This window comes from Salvelinus alpinus, chromosome 13 (assembly GCF_045679555.1).
Source record: "Salvelinus alpinus chromosome 13, SLU_Salpinus.1, whole genome shotgun sequence".
Lineage (NCBI taxonomy): Eukaryota > Metazoa > Chordata > Actinopteri > Salmoniformes > Salmonidae > Salvelinus > Salvelinus alpinus.
This window is the reverse complement of record NC_092098.1, coordinates 624,260-637,982: the sequence shown is the minus strand read 5'-3', so window position 1 is coordinate 637,982 and position 13,723 is coordinate 624,260. Positions and strand designations below refer to the sequence as shown.

Sequence of the window (13,723 nt, the reverse complement as noted above, 5' to 3'; positions counted from 1 at the left end):
ATACAGTAGCAGTTCACCACCACCCTGCCTGCTTGCCTCCCAATTGGCACCCTATTCCCTATATAGTGCATATTGACCAGAGCCGTATGGGCCCTGGTCAACAGTAGTGCACTGTATAGGGTGCAGTTTGGAACGTATCCCTTGTAACAGTGGGGAGAATGAGTTACTTCCATCCAGAGCTCACAGACGGCGCAGCTCACTCAGGGAAAATAAGGAATATTGAGTGAAAGGGGAAGTAAGACATTACCACGAGGAGTAGTGTTACACACACTATGGAAATATAGGCTTGGCAAGAGAGGTTTTGAGTTCTGCCTGACCTGATGTAGCCACCTCTCCCCCCTCTATCCTCTCCTTCTTCAACTCTCTTCTCTTTTACACACTTCTCTCTACAGACAAAAACAGACACACACACACTACACTTCACTCTGCATTGCTAAATGGGTCTCTTTTCCCATCCTCCTCGTAGCCTAGTTCCAGAGTGTCGGAAATAGAAGCGTGGGGCTGGAGATCCATGGGTCCCTGGTGGGGATTGGAAAATGAAGTAGGTCTGCAAGCTGATGGGCTGTTTTTTGTGTGTGTGTGTGTGTGTGTGTGTGTGTGTGTGTGTGTGTGTGTGTGTGTGTGTGTGTGTGTGTGTGTGTGTGTGTGTGTGTGTGTGTGTGTGTGTGTGTGTGTGTGTGTGTGTGTGTGTGTGGGGAGAAAGAAAATGTGTGAGCGTGTGCATGCGTGCTTGTTTTCGTGTGTGTGTGTGTGTCAGAGGAGGCTGGTGGGATGAGCTATAGAAGGACTGGAACGGTATCAAACATATCTGGATGGAAACCACATGTTTGTTCCATTGTAATTAATTCCAGCCATTACAATAAGCCCGTCCTCCTATATTCCTCCCATCAGCCTCCTCTGGTGTGTGTGTAAGGTGTCCCAAAGGACCATTTAGGACTGGCAGTGTATGACTCACACCCCCAAAAAACATAGTCCTCACAGAGCTGCATTACATACAGTACATATAGTAAACTCTTCTCAAATCTCATCTGGATTTGAGTTCTGCATTCCGCTACTGTATATTGGTTTCAAAGAATTCTAACAATTTGAGGGTGAACAAAATTGTAGGTGAACAAATCAGGTTTCTATGCAAAACAGGCAAATCAACATTTACAACACCACCTCCAATGAACACGATAGACATCTAGAAAATCGAAACTGCCTGACCTCAACTCACCTAACTAACCTCTCTTGCTGTTATTCTCAATACGATAGTGAGGGAGGCCACTTATTTGTAGAACCAAACGCTGTATAATGTGTAAAACATTCATAATATATTAAATGTAGATATTTATAGCACATTTCAAAATAAACTCTTCGCTGTTCACTCTTCATGTTTTTCTTTCTGTGACAGTCTGTGAGACTGTTGTAACGCCTATATAGCTCCATTCAAAGCAGCACTCATGAAGGCACCCATTATAGAAGGTCTGAATAAGTGTCAGCTCTACGCTGCACACAGACAGGGCCGTCTCAGTAGTCACAATATCCTATCAGTAGAGACATATAGCATCCTGTCTATGTCACAGGCAACTCCAGTGAACTTCCGGCGTCTTCATCCGTAATTGGGTTCCCCGACGAAAATGTATTAGTTCCCTTGACAGCAACGTGTCTTCTATCTGTTCGATACAGTACACATGTAGTCCTTTAATTATTTTAGTCCTCTGCATTAAACAAGACATTTTTTTTTATCAGAGAGATTATTTGTTACACCTGAAATGATCAGGCGGGGAATTCCCTATGGACAACTACAGAGCCAACATGACAGATTGCACCAGGAAAAAACTTTACTTCTGAAACGTCCCAAACTTTGTGTTTGTTGTCCCTTAGGCTTGTTCATTATGTCTGTGTGTGTGTGTGTGTGTGTGTGTGTGTGTGTGTGCGTGCCTGCTTGTATGTGTGTCTATGAAGTCTTATTTCTCAGAGGGAGTGGCCTACAAAGAAGCTTTTAGAGTACAATACTGAGGTATTGCTGCAGGCTCTCATCTGTAGCAGCTTCGTGAGAAGCTGACTCTAGTTTAGCTGGAAGTGGATGATGTGTTATCGGGAACTTCTGCATTCCTGCCATACCCCTATGCCAGCAGTGTCACTGGACTGGCACAGTACATTAAATACACAGGGCCCTGGAGGCCTGACACCTGTGAATGTTGCATTGAGGCAATTGTATTAAATGCACCCAAGTATAGACTGAAAACAGCCCATGGAGAGTTGACCTAGCTGAGCGGCGTTTTTTCCGTGAAATGAATCCCATTGTTATTTTTTTATTAAAACATCAACAATACAATACAAAGACAATACAAATGGTTGCTCCCATCAGTGGGCGCTCTGGTCGGTGGCGGTCTTGAACCTCCCCGTCTGCAACATTTCTGCCGAAATTGCCCCCCCTATTTTTTTTTTTAAATGACCCAAGAGCACAATGATATTTCTTATTGACTGACTGTGGTCCTCCAAAACCCCCAACAATACAGTTTGTGGGTCCAACCTCGCTCTGATATTATGGCATAACCACTCCTGGAGCAGACTCCAAAAACAAGCCACTGATGAACAAGTACTTAAAATATGATCTGTTGATTCTGTTTCCACGTGGCAGTCTGAACTGCTCTGACTGTTCAATGCGCCATACACTGAGCATTATTTTTGTAGCGAGACTTTTATATATATATGTATATATGTCTTAACTTGTTGTTTTGTGTATCAGTTCATGAACCCGATGCCATGGTATCGGGACATCGAAATCATGTTCCCAACTATCTTGAATTGTATGCGGTATACTTGTCATAGTGTAACTGATACGTTTTACCATTTAAATTAGTAATTTTAAGACATTAATACATTTTATTGGTGGCAGACATACTAATTCATAACTTTTTCTTTAAAGTAATTGCCACTTCCATTTTTTGTGGCAGCACTACGATGAGTTGGTTATCGTTTTGTATTGAGCAAAATTAATTCCATTGTTTGTATTTTGTATTTTTGTAGAAATATTTTGTATTTCTTATGGATCCCCATTACTCTCCCTGGGTCCAGCAAAATTCAGGTGGTTTATACAATTTTAAAACATTACAATACATTCACAGATTTCACAACACACTGTGTGCCTTCAGGCCCCTAATCAACCACTACCACATATCTACAGTACTAAATACATGTGTGTGTATTAGAGATCGACTGATTAATCTGCATTTTTGGACGCCGATTATGGCCAATTACATTGCAATCCACGAGGAGACTGCGTGGCAGGCTGACCACCTGTTACGCGAGTGCAGTAAAGAGCCAAGGTAAGTTGCTAGCTAGCATTATCTTATAAAAAGCAATAAATATTAACATAATCACTAGTTAACTACACATGGTTGTCCTGCGTTGCACATAATCAATGCGATGCCTGTTAATTTATCATCGAATCACAGCCTACTTCGCCAAACGGGTGATGATTTAATAAAAGCGCATTCGCGTCAGGGTATATGCAGCAGTTTGGGCCGCCTGGCTCGTTGCGAACTGTGTGAAGACCATTTCTTCCTAACAAAGACCGTAATTAATTTGCCATCATTTTACATAATTATGACATAACATTGAAGGTTGTGCAATGTAACAGCAATATTTAGACTTAGGGTTGCCACCCGTTCAATAAAATATGGAACGGTTCCGTATTTCACTGAAAGAATAAACATTTTGTTTTCGAAATGATAGTTTCCGGATTTGACCATATTAATGACCTAAGGCTCGTATTTCTGTGTGTTATTATATTATAAGTAAGTCTATGATTTGATAGAGCAGTCTGACTGAGCAATGGTAGGCAGCAGCAGGCTCGTAAGCGTTCATTCAAACAGCACTTTACTGCTTTTGCCAGTAGCTCTTAGCAATGCTTGAAGCACAGCGCTGTTTATGACTTCAAGCCTATCAACTCCCGAGATTAGGCTGGCAATACTATAGTGCCTATAAGAACATCCAACAGTCAAAGGTATATGAAATACGGACGTTATAGAGAGAAATAGTCCTATAATTCCTAAAATAACTACAACCTAAAACTTCTTAAGTGGGAATATTGAAGACTCATGTTAAAAGGAACCACCAGCTTTCATATGTTCTCATGTTCTGAGGAAGGAACTTAAATGTTTTTTTTACATGGCACATATTGCACTTTTACTTTCTTCTCCAACACTGTGTTTTTGCATTATTTAAACCAAATTGAACAATCTTCCATCTAGATTGTCAGACCACGGTGGCTTGTCGTTGTTGATAGACAACAATAAACATTTCACCTCTTCCACATTGACTTTACAGAATTCAAAAGTACAATTCTTGTCTTTCATAATTTGGTCCGATATACTTGTATGTGTAGTGTCGGCGTTTGTTGCTGGCATGTCATCCCTAAGTTTGCTTATCTTGCCAATGAAAATGTCATTAAAGTAGTTTGCAATATCAGTGGGCTTTGTGATGAATGAGCCATCTGATTCAATAAATGAAGGAGCCGAGTTGGCTTTTTCACCCAAAAAATTCATTTAAGGTGCCGCAAAGCTTTTTACTATCATTCTTTATATAATTTATCTTTGTTTCATAGTGTAGTTTCTTTTTATTTAGTTTAGACACATGATTTCTTAATGTGCAGTACGTTTGCCAATCATTTGGGCTGCCAGACTTAATTGCCATACCTTTTGCCTCATCCCTCTTCAACCATGCAATTTCTCAATTCCCCATCAATCCAAAGGGATTTAACAGTTTTTTTCAGTCATTTTCTTAATGGATGCGTGCTTATTAGTAACTGGAATAAGTAGTTTAATAAATGCGTCAAGTGCAGCGTCTGGTTGCTCCTCATCACACACCACAGACCAGCAAATATTCTTTACATCGTCAACATATGAATCACGACAAAACGTCTTCTTATATGACCTCTTATACACTATATTAGAACTTTGGCTTTCCTAGATATGGCTATTATATTGTGATCACTACATCCTATGGATTTGGATGCTGCTTTAAAGCAAATATCTGCAGCGTTAGTAAAAATGTGATCAATATATGTTGATTTAATTCCTGTGATGTTTGTAACTACCCTGGTAGGTTGACTGACAACCTGATCCACGTTGCAGGCACTGGTTACAGTTTGCAGTTTTTTCCTGAGTGGGCAGCTTGATGATAGCCAGTCAATATTTAAATCACTCAGAAAATATACTTCTTTGTTGATATCACATACATTTATCAAGCATTTCACACATGTTATCCAAATACTGACTGTTAGCCCTTGGTGGTCTATAGTAGCTTCCCACAAGAATGGGCTTTAGGCGAGGCAGATGAACCTGTAGCCACATTACTTCTACAGTATTTAACATTAGATCGTCTCTAAGCTTTACAGGAATGTGGTTCTGAATGTAGACCGCAACACCGCCTCTGGCATTTCTGTCTTTTCGGTAGATGTTATCACCACTGTATCTAAATGTATCATCAAAGGTATTGTTTATGCGAGTTTCGGAGATAGTCAGAGTATGAATGTCATCTGTTACAAGCAAGTTATTGACTTCATGTAGTGTAATTTCCCTGAGCCCGGTCGTAGGATACAGTATATTCTCCTCACACAAACACCTGGAGAGAGCGAGAAAGAGTGAACCCAAGCCAGACAACAATAGATATAGATGCAGTCAAATATAGGCCTAGAGCACAGGAGGCAGACGGAGAGAGACAGAGTGAGAGGAGAGGGAAGAGGCTGGTGATTTGTAAGTCCTCCGGATTTCGCAAGCTGACATCCTCTTGCCGCCGTCTCTTGACCTTTCCTCCTTGTGTGCCCACGCGGCGTTACCATGGCAACTCTAGCCCTGGCGCCACTAAGGCGGGAGACGGGTAGAGACTTGCGGGCTGTCAGTGGCACCTCAGTCAAATATATTTCATCGCGACTCCTTCGGGCTAATGTAGGACGAATACTAGTGTCTTGTATAGAAATTAAACATCTCAGACAATGTGTTTGTGGTATTTTAGGTGATTTTGGTCAGAGCCGTGTCCGTGCCCGCCAAACACAGATAAGATACAGGGTGGTCCGGTTATACAGGGCGATAATGAGCAAAGAAGAAAAGAGGAAGGACGAGAGGAGGATGATGAGAGAGAGAGAGAAAGGAAGGCGAGGATAAGGAGGGAGGAATGCTGGAAGGAGAGAAAGAGAGATTGAATTGAGGGCAAGGGCAAACCTCAAATACGCAGTCTGAAGCCATGAAGCTGCCCGTAAAACTGAACGCTCCCGTTGAGAGTGAAGATATACGTTTAGCCTGATATGCTGCTGCACAGACACACTGCAGCCTTCTGTCTGTAATCTCGTAGATTAAGACAGCCCATAACACAGAGCATTACACCTGTATACCTGCACTCAATACAATACAACAATTACTTCACAACATCATACAACATTACACAATTTAATGGATGGTGTACTTTTATCTGAAGACATTTGGGTCAAACACTTGCCCACCTGAACAGTCGGGTTGATTGTTATAAACACAAATTAGGGAATATGGTCTGTATTTACACAACATTTACATAATAGTGACTGTTGCATATCAGAAAGAAAATATGTCACTTCCATGTGAGTTGGCCCCAAAAGACTGAAATATACATTTTCACAGCAATCTATTAGGGCGCATGTAGGGCAAAGATCAGTCAGTCGGTCACACTTGTATGCACATGTACACCCACATAGAGACTAAATTGGTCCTGCACTCAGTCACCCCAGTGAGGTGGTGGTGTAATGGGGGGGGGGCAGGGTTAGTAGGAGGGTGTTCAGTAATCGTGCGTGCGAGCGAGCGAGAGGGGACGGGCAGGGCGTGGTACCAGGCAGGCAGGTGCTGAATCTGCTCGGGAGGGACGTTCCACCATCTGGCACAGGGATCCCCCTCCCAGCGGGCACACTGAATGTGTGTGTTTCCGGCAGGCTAATTGGAGCACAGCCTCAGCGGAGTGACAGCTCTGTCACCGTGGCGATGTTTGACAGGCTAGACAAGGGAGAGCCGACCTGTCTGTACTGAACAAGAATAGAGCAAACGGCCAATGTGTGTGTGTGTGTCTGTCTGCCCCTGTCTCGGCCTCTGTGTGTGTGTCTGTCTGCCCCTGTCTCGGCCTCTGTGTGTGTGTGTGTCTGCCCCTGTCTCGGCCTCTGTGTGTGTGTCTGTCTGCCCCTGTCTCGGCCTCTGTGTGTGCGTCGTTCAATGTTGAAGGGAAATGGTCTGTTAGCCTAATTTAAATCCCCTCCCAGTTTTACCGTGCACCAACCAGGCAATAGTTTAACCATGCTGCATTGATACGGAAGTCCTGATGTGTGTGTCGTTCCTACCTAGAGCGAACCCAGCCTCAGTGCTGTGGCTTGTTGGTGTTGCAGTGGTGCAGGAATGCAGCCTGAAGTGTGAGAACGGGAGCAGGTGGCTTGTCTCATGTGACAGGAATGTCACTTATGTCCCTGCTCTGCTCAGAGCCCCAGCTGCACCTGCCCAGACCTCGCTCCTCGCTGCCTTTGAAATGTGCCCTATACTATATCTGTTGACGACTGAATGGAGTGATGACAATGCCCGAGGATAGAAACCTCAAACGTGGCCACTCAATCAAATGAATAAAGTAATATACTTTAAGAATGTGCTTAGTTGTCACTTCTCTTTAGTCTTCCTCCCTCTCCATTTTTTGGAGTACATTAATATTGTCAAAACACACAGCATTTTAAATATAGTTTGAGTGTTACTGTACTGTAGACAGTCTGGGTAGAGAGACCATATTAGTAGAATCTCATTCTATTTATGAGAGAGCCCCTCTGACTTTGAGTTCAGATGAGGTCTGCAGTGCATAATTAAATACAACCTGGTATTAGTTTCTAGGGCTCCCGAGTGGCGCATCGGTATAAGGCACTGCATCGCAGTGTCACTACAGTCCCCGGTTTGATTCCAGGCTTATCACACCCAGCCGTGATTGGAGTCCCATAGGGCGGCGCCCAATTGTCTCCGGCGTTGGCCGGGGTAGGCTGTCATTGTAAATAAGAATTTGTTCTCAACTGACTTGCCTAGTTTAAAAACATTTTTTTTTATAAGCATCTCTTTTGCAAGAAAGATATGCATCATGTTATAATACCGGGCCAGTGGCTGCTGCTGTTAGGATGTTGGGGATGCTGCTGTTACTGCTACTCTATATTCATGAGTTCTGCTCTGCTCAGACCAGCCTGTCAGTCGGTCTCACACGCTGAGCCCGAACACAGCACTGCCGTGTGTTATGTGTAGGGAGAGGCTCAGGAGGATATGAACGATTTGTGATAAGGAATTCAGGCGAGGATAATTATTTTGAGAAAGATTTCTATGTTATTGAACGGGCAGTAGCCTGGATACCTTCTTTTTTTTTTTTGACTATACAATCAACAAATGTGCTAGCTGTCATATTGCGGGTCGCACAACAGCCATCTTTATTTTCTCTGGTCTACAGGTGAATATCTCAATCTCGCCATTGGTTACAGAGATACAAGCGGTGTCTTGGTAATGTTATGACGACAGGATTCAGCTGCTCACATGTCTTGAGCTCAGTCGTTCAATCCCCACAGAGTGCCTTGTACCTCGTTAAGTTCTCACTATAGACTAAGAGGTCTGTTCTGTTCGTGATCCTCTCTCTGGAATTTCCTTTCCTCCATACCCGTGTGCATAACTGTCCTCCGGTTACAGAGAAGGAAAAAAAACTAGTGTGTGTGTGTGTGTGTGTGTGTGTGTGGGTGTGTGGGTGTGTGGGTGTGTGGTGCTTTTGGGATTTTAAAAGGGCACCTGGCCACCTTCACTAACCCCCTGCAGGCAACACCATCTTAGTGTTTAGTGCTGTCTGTCTGCCAGCCAAGAGAGCACTTAATACTGTATTACTCTCCTTAATACTGTATTACTCTCCTTAATACTGTATTACTCTCCTTAATACTGTATTACTCTCCTTAATACTGTATTCTTGCGGCAGCTATAAAAGAGAACCACCGCAAGGCCACAAAAACCTAATTCATTCAACTGTTATTAAAGCAATTAAATATTCATGACAACGTGTATGGTTATTGTACCGCAACCATTGCCACACAATGCTAATCGCTGTCCTCCCCTCTCTCGTTCTTCTCTCTCTGTTGTGCAGGGGTTTTGCTCGACATCCAGAGACACTTCAATGTATCGGACAGTGGAGTGGGCTTGTTGCAAACAGGTAAGTCTCTCCTGATCCCTTAATGGCACATATGTAGCAACGATTAGCAAAGCTCAAACATCCACTCAAACCCTCCTCCTCCTCTCACGACAGGCCCATTACCTGTCCACGCTAAGCTGCTCTTAGGCCTCTTAGATTGGGACAACAAAAGGATAAAAGTCCCCTACTGCCTCCAGCCCTCTCCTCCCTTTCCTCCCCCCTATACCTCACCCTCCCTCCTCCTCCTCCTCCCTGCAGCCTGTGCAATTGACTGTAACTAAACCGGAAGACTGACTGAGTCAACAACAGACACACTGGCTTGTTTTTGGGATGGTGGCTCATGCCCCTTCTGCCTTGCTCATTGACAGACAGCCAAAAGGCCCTCCTTGACTAGACGGGTAGAAAGTATCACAAAAGTTATAATGCACGTGGAGTAATAAACATGAACCAAATATTGCAATTTAGCGAATGCAAGCTTTATGAATTTAAAAAATGATTTTATCCTGAGGGTCTGACATTTCAAGCAACATTTTGCATGGTCAGGAACCTAGTCGCAATGGATCTGTTCCAGTGATTGTAGGTTGTAGATGGTTAAGACAGTAGGAACGGGTTATTTCTGCGCTCCGTGAGTTCCACCAGTAGGCAGCCCGGTGAAAATGAAAACGGTGTTGAGCGGCAGCGGGTTAGAGGCTGAGTCTGAGGGCTATGGGGCAGGGTTTCCTGCTCTATAGACCTCACTGAATCCAACTTTTGTGAGGGAAAGGTGCATATCTATTAGTTTGGCATCAGAAGGAGGGCTGGCACTTTCTGGAGTTTTGAGTTGACCTTTCAACGCCAAGGCTGCTGGGACCTAGCACGTTCTGTATCTCCTGAAGCTGAATGTCATGGAATTTTGAGTTCGGAAAATCTCACGGTGGCACCCACATGTCCATTATCTCTCAGGTGACGGGTGAACGATCGGATTCCTCAAAGATAACTGTGAACTGATTTATGCGCCCGTAAGTGAAGTCGTGTTTGATGAAGTGTGCATGGTTGATAGCGTTTCACCCATCTCTCAAAAGACTTGACATAGCAAACAGGAAATCCAATCCCAGTTGCGCTTGTTGTTGCAGTTTTGGCGTTGCTGAATAAACAAAACCCATATACACATACAGAACACACAGCACATAATGCAAACGGACTCTCACTCCCACACGCAGTCAGTAAGTGGAATGGCACCCACAGCTGCCCTCTGCCCCTGTCTGCTGTCTGTAGCTGGGGCTAAAAGCAGTACATGTCTGTGTGTGTGCGTGCAGTATGTGCCTGTGTGTGGTGTGCCTGTCCTGTCCTGTCTTGGGCCAGACTGCGTGGTGTGGCATGTCCCCTGATCTCCAGCTGACCCCAGTCTCTCGCTGGCCTGAGGAATGCAGCCGGCCCGAAGCTCTGACCGCTGAGAGCAGCCATGACCAGACTGGGAACCTACGTGTGAACGGCTGGCTAGGCCAGTGGTTCTCAAATCTCCCCTCAGGGACCCCTGCCTCGTCAAGGGCTTGGTGATTAGCTGACAAGTTGAATCAGGTGTGCGAGCTCTGGAATAGATCAAATACATGGAATGACTGGGGGTCCTGAGGAGAGGTTTGAGAACAACTGCGCTAGGGGGTTGGCGGGTGATCACATGTAGGTGTCCATGTGTGCTGTTATATCCTCGACCCCCCCCCCCCCCCCCACCCCCTACATCTCTTTATTTCTCTCTCTCTCTCGCTCTCACACACACACACACACACACACACACACACACACACACACACACACACACACACACATACACACACACACACACACACACCAGAGAGAACAAGAGAACAATCGCCCACTATGTGAGCTTCTGCATCCAGGCTCTGCCCGCTTTCTCTCCTTGGCAACTTCCACCCACACCTGGTAGTCCAAACTGCCAACGTAGGTGGGCAAGTAGTGGTAAGTGGGCGATGTGTGAGGAGTTGATTCAGCCTCTCTCTGATCCCAGCTCACCTTCACTATATTCACACCTCAGAGAGCAGTGACCACGTACTGCTACGGTCACTTCTCACACCTGCACTAGTGTTACTGACTGGTCTATTTATAAGAGTTCTGTTTGAGTTCTGGTTCGGTTCTGCTTCGCCTTTTTCTTTGGCTGTAGATGAGGGGCTTTGGGTTATCCCTGGGCTGACAAAGTCTGGAGTATTGGAACCATGGCTGGTTTTCCTAGATTGCTTTGTGCCCACTCTTTGTGCCTACTCTTTGTGCCCACTCTTTGTGCCCACTCTTTGTGCCCACTCTGGAGACAAGAGTGGCCTCACTGGCCACTAGAGCTGCTGTTTAAACCCGCAGAAGTTCCCGACAGCGTTTGCAATTTTTTTTTTACATGCGGTTATGTCTGTAATTGTGTTTTTAAAGTTCACACACAACTCAACGTATGGAAAGGTGTAACCTTTCTTAAGTTATGGGGCGACACCAAAGTTAAAATGGTATTACACAAAGCAAAACATTTAGAGGTGTGTGTGTGTGTCGGTAGGTGTGTGTGCGTGTGCGTACGTTCACACCTTAATAGGTGTGTGTGTGTGACGTAACTCCCTGAGGGGTGAGGCCCAAAGAGAGTGGAGAGGCCCCGTGTAAGAGGATCAGGTCTCTGTTGATTTCACTCAGGTGATGTATGGTAGTACGGCATGTGTTCTGGCCCCAGGTGCTCACGCCTGTCCATCAGATCAGCCCCCAGGAATGTACTGCACACATAGAAAGAGCAGAGCAGATCTGACACGAACTGTCATTCCTGATGAGAGGAGAAGACCTGTCAGATCAAAGGGGAAGCTCCCATTGGATATGACAGGCCTCTTTTAGGGCTCCTTGCTAATGAGTCTGAGGTTGTGGCCAAATGAAGACCGAGTGCTGCGAGCGGGAGAACGACCTGTGGCTCTTTGGTCATGGGTGATGTTACACCTTCTACAGGTTTGGAAGGAGCCTGGAGGGCTCTGTTGGTTGGTTGGTGAGCCTGCAGACAGAGGAACGTGTGCTTTGTGTAGATGTATTGTTATTGTCCATTATGAATAGTCGAGTATATTGGCAGGGTTTTAAAAAGTGGTGAGATGGGTTGGGTGGGTGAATAAGGAGCTGGTTAGTGTCGGTCCAGTTTCTCCAGACTGCAACCACTAATTATTACTGATCTTTTATGTGGGCAGGTTTTATATTCAGTCGGGATACGTCTTGGGTGGATGGATGTGTGGTGGAGCCGACCAGTGTCCGTCCTGGTTTTGCAGGCTGTCCTCCATTCATCACTGCCATGTTGCAGACAGACTGTTTTTCTTGCGTCCCAATTGGCACTCTAATCCTGAACCTTATGGGCCCTGGTCAAAAGTAGTGCACTATGAAGGGAATAGGGTGCCATTTGGGACACAACCTCTGTCGGGTTGACTGTGTCTGTGCCCTGCTCCCTCCGTCTGTCCCCTGCCCGGCTGCCCACCCCAGTCCTGTCTCGGTTTGCAACACGACACCCACACACACACACACAGCCAGGCCCAGCCAGCCTTACCAGAGTGTCAGCCTGGCCAGACACTTACTGAGGAATGGGGCCACAGGTGGAACTGGGAAGTCCTTCCATTCATTGGAGCTGTGAAGTCCCTCAGCTCTCTGAGCCCCACTAACTAACATACTCACGTCATACATACAGCTCACAGTTTAAAAAAAAAAATCTCTCGTCCGATCCTAACCCACATACAGTCTTCTCACCTCTCTGCCTCTCTCGCTCTCTCTCTCTGTGTGTCTCTCTCTCTCTCTCTGTCTTTCTCTCTCTCTCAGTCAGGAGATTTTCTCAATATCCCGTTTCTGGACTTACATTTAATGCCTGTGATTTTCTTGTGGATAAGAGAGGATAAAGATTTAGGATCTGAGGCTTAGAGTTGTGGCTCTGACCCTGAAACCCCTTAGCAACTGGGGCTGTCGCAAGAGTGGCCAACTTTCTATGTTTATGGACAGTGTTTGTCACAGGCTTGAGTTACTCTATAATGGAGATGGTTATAGGACTCTGGTAAAGCTATCAGTGCTTGATCAGCTGTGCTGTCTGTCGGCTGCCTCACAGCTGCTCTCGCTTTCCGGTGTCTCTCTCTATACCTTGGTTCCACTCTTTCGTTCCCTCGTTTGCTGTCCCCCCCCCCCACTTTCGCTCTCTCTCCCTATATCCCTTCTTTCTCCTCTCTTTGTCTTTAGTCTCTCTCTCTCCCTCTATCCCCTCTCTCGTTCGCTCCCTCTTTAACTCTGCAGTCCTCTCTCTCACTCCCTCTTCCCTATCTCTTTTTCCTCTCCCTCTCTGTCCCTTACTAAAAACATACAGGACAAAAATAATGTGGGGGGTAAAAATATGTTTTTCGGACACGTACACTATATGAACAAATCACTTGGCTTTAGAACACGTGACGTTTCACGTGGATTTTAATGCATGTTTTTCACATGGTTTCCCAACATTTCACATGTGTTATTCTAAACTTCACATGTGTTATTCTAAACTTCACATGTGTTATTCTAA

At 45.1% G+C, this 13,723-nt stretch overlaps 1 protein-coding gene across 2 annotated transcripts in view; it reads left to right on the top strand.

The window, feature by feature from the left end:
• spns2 (SPNS lysolipid transporter 2, sphingosine-1-phosphate) overlaps window positions 1-13,723 on the top strand; it is a 146,530-nt gene that overhangs the window by 36,281 nt on the left and 96,526 nt on the right. For both annotated transcript variants that reach the window (XM_071337385.1, XM_071337386.1), the window contains exon 2: window positions 9,148-9,213. In XM_071337385.1, the coding sequence (XP_071193486.1) occupies window positions 9,148-9,213 (66 nt within the window). The remainder of the gene's footprint in view (window positions 1-9,147; window positions 9,214-13,723) is intronic.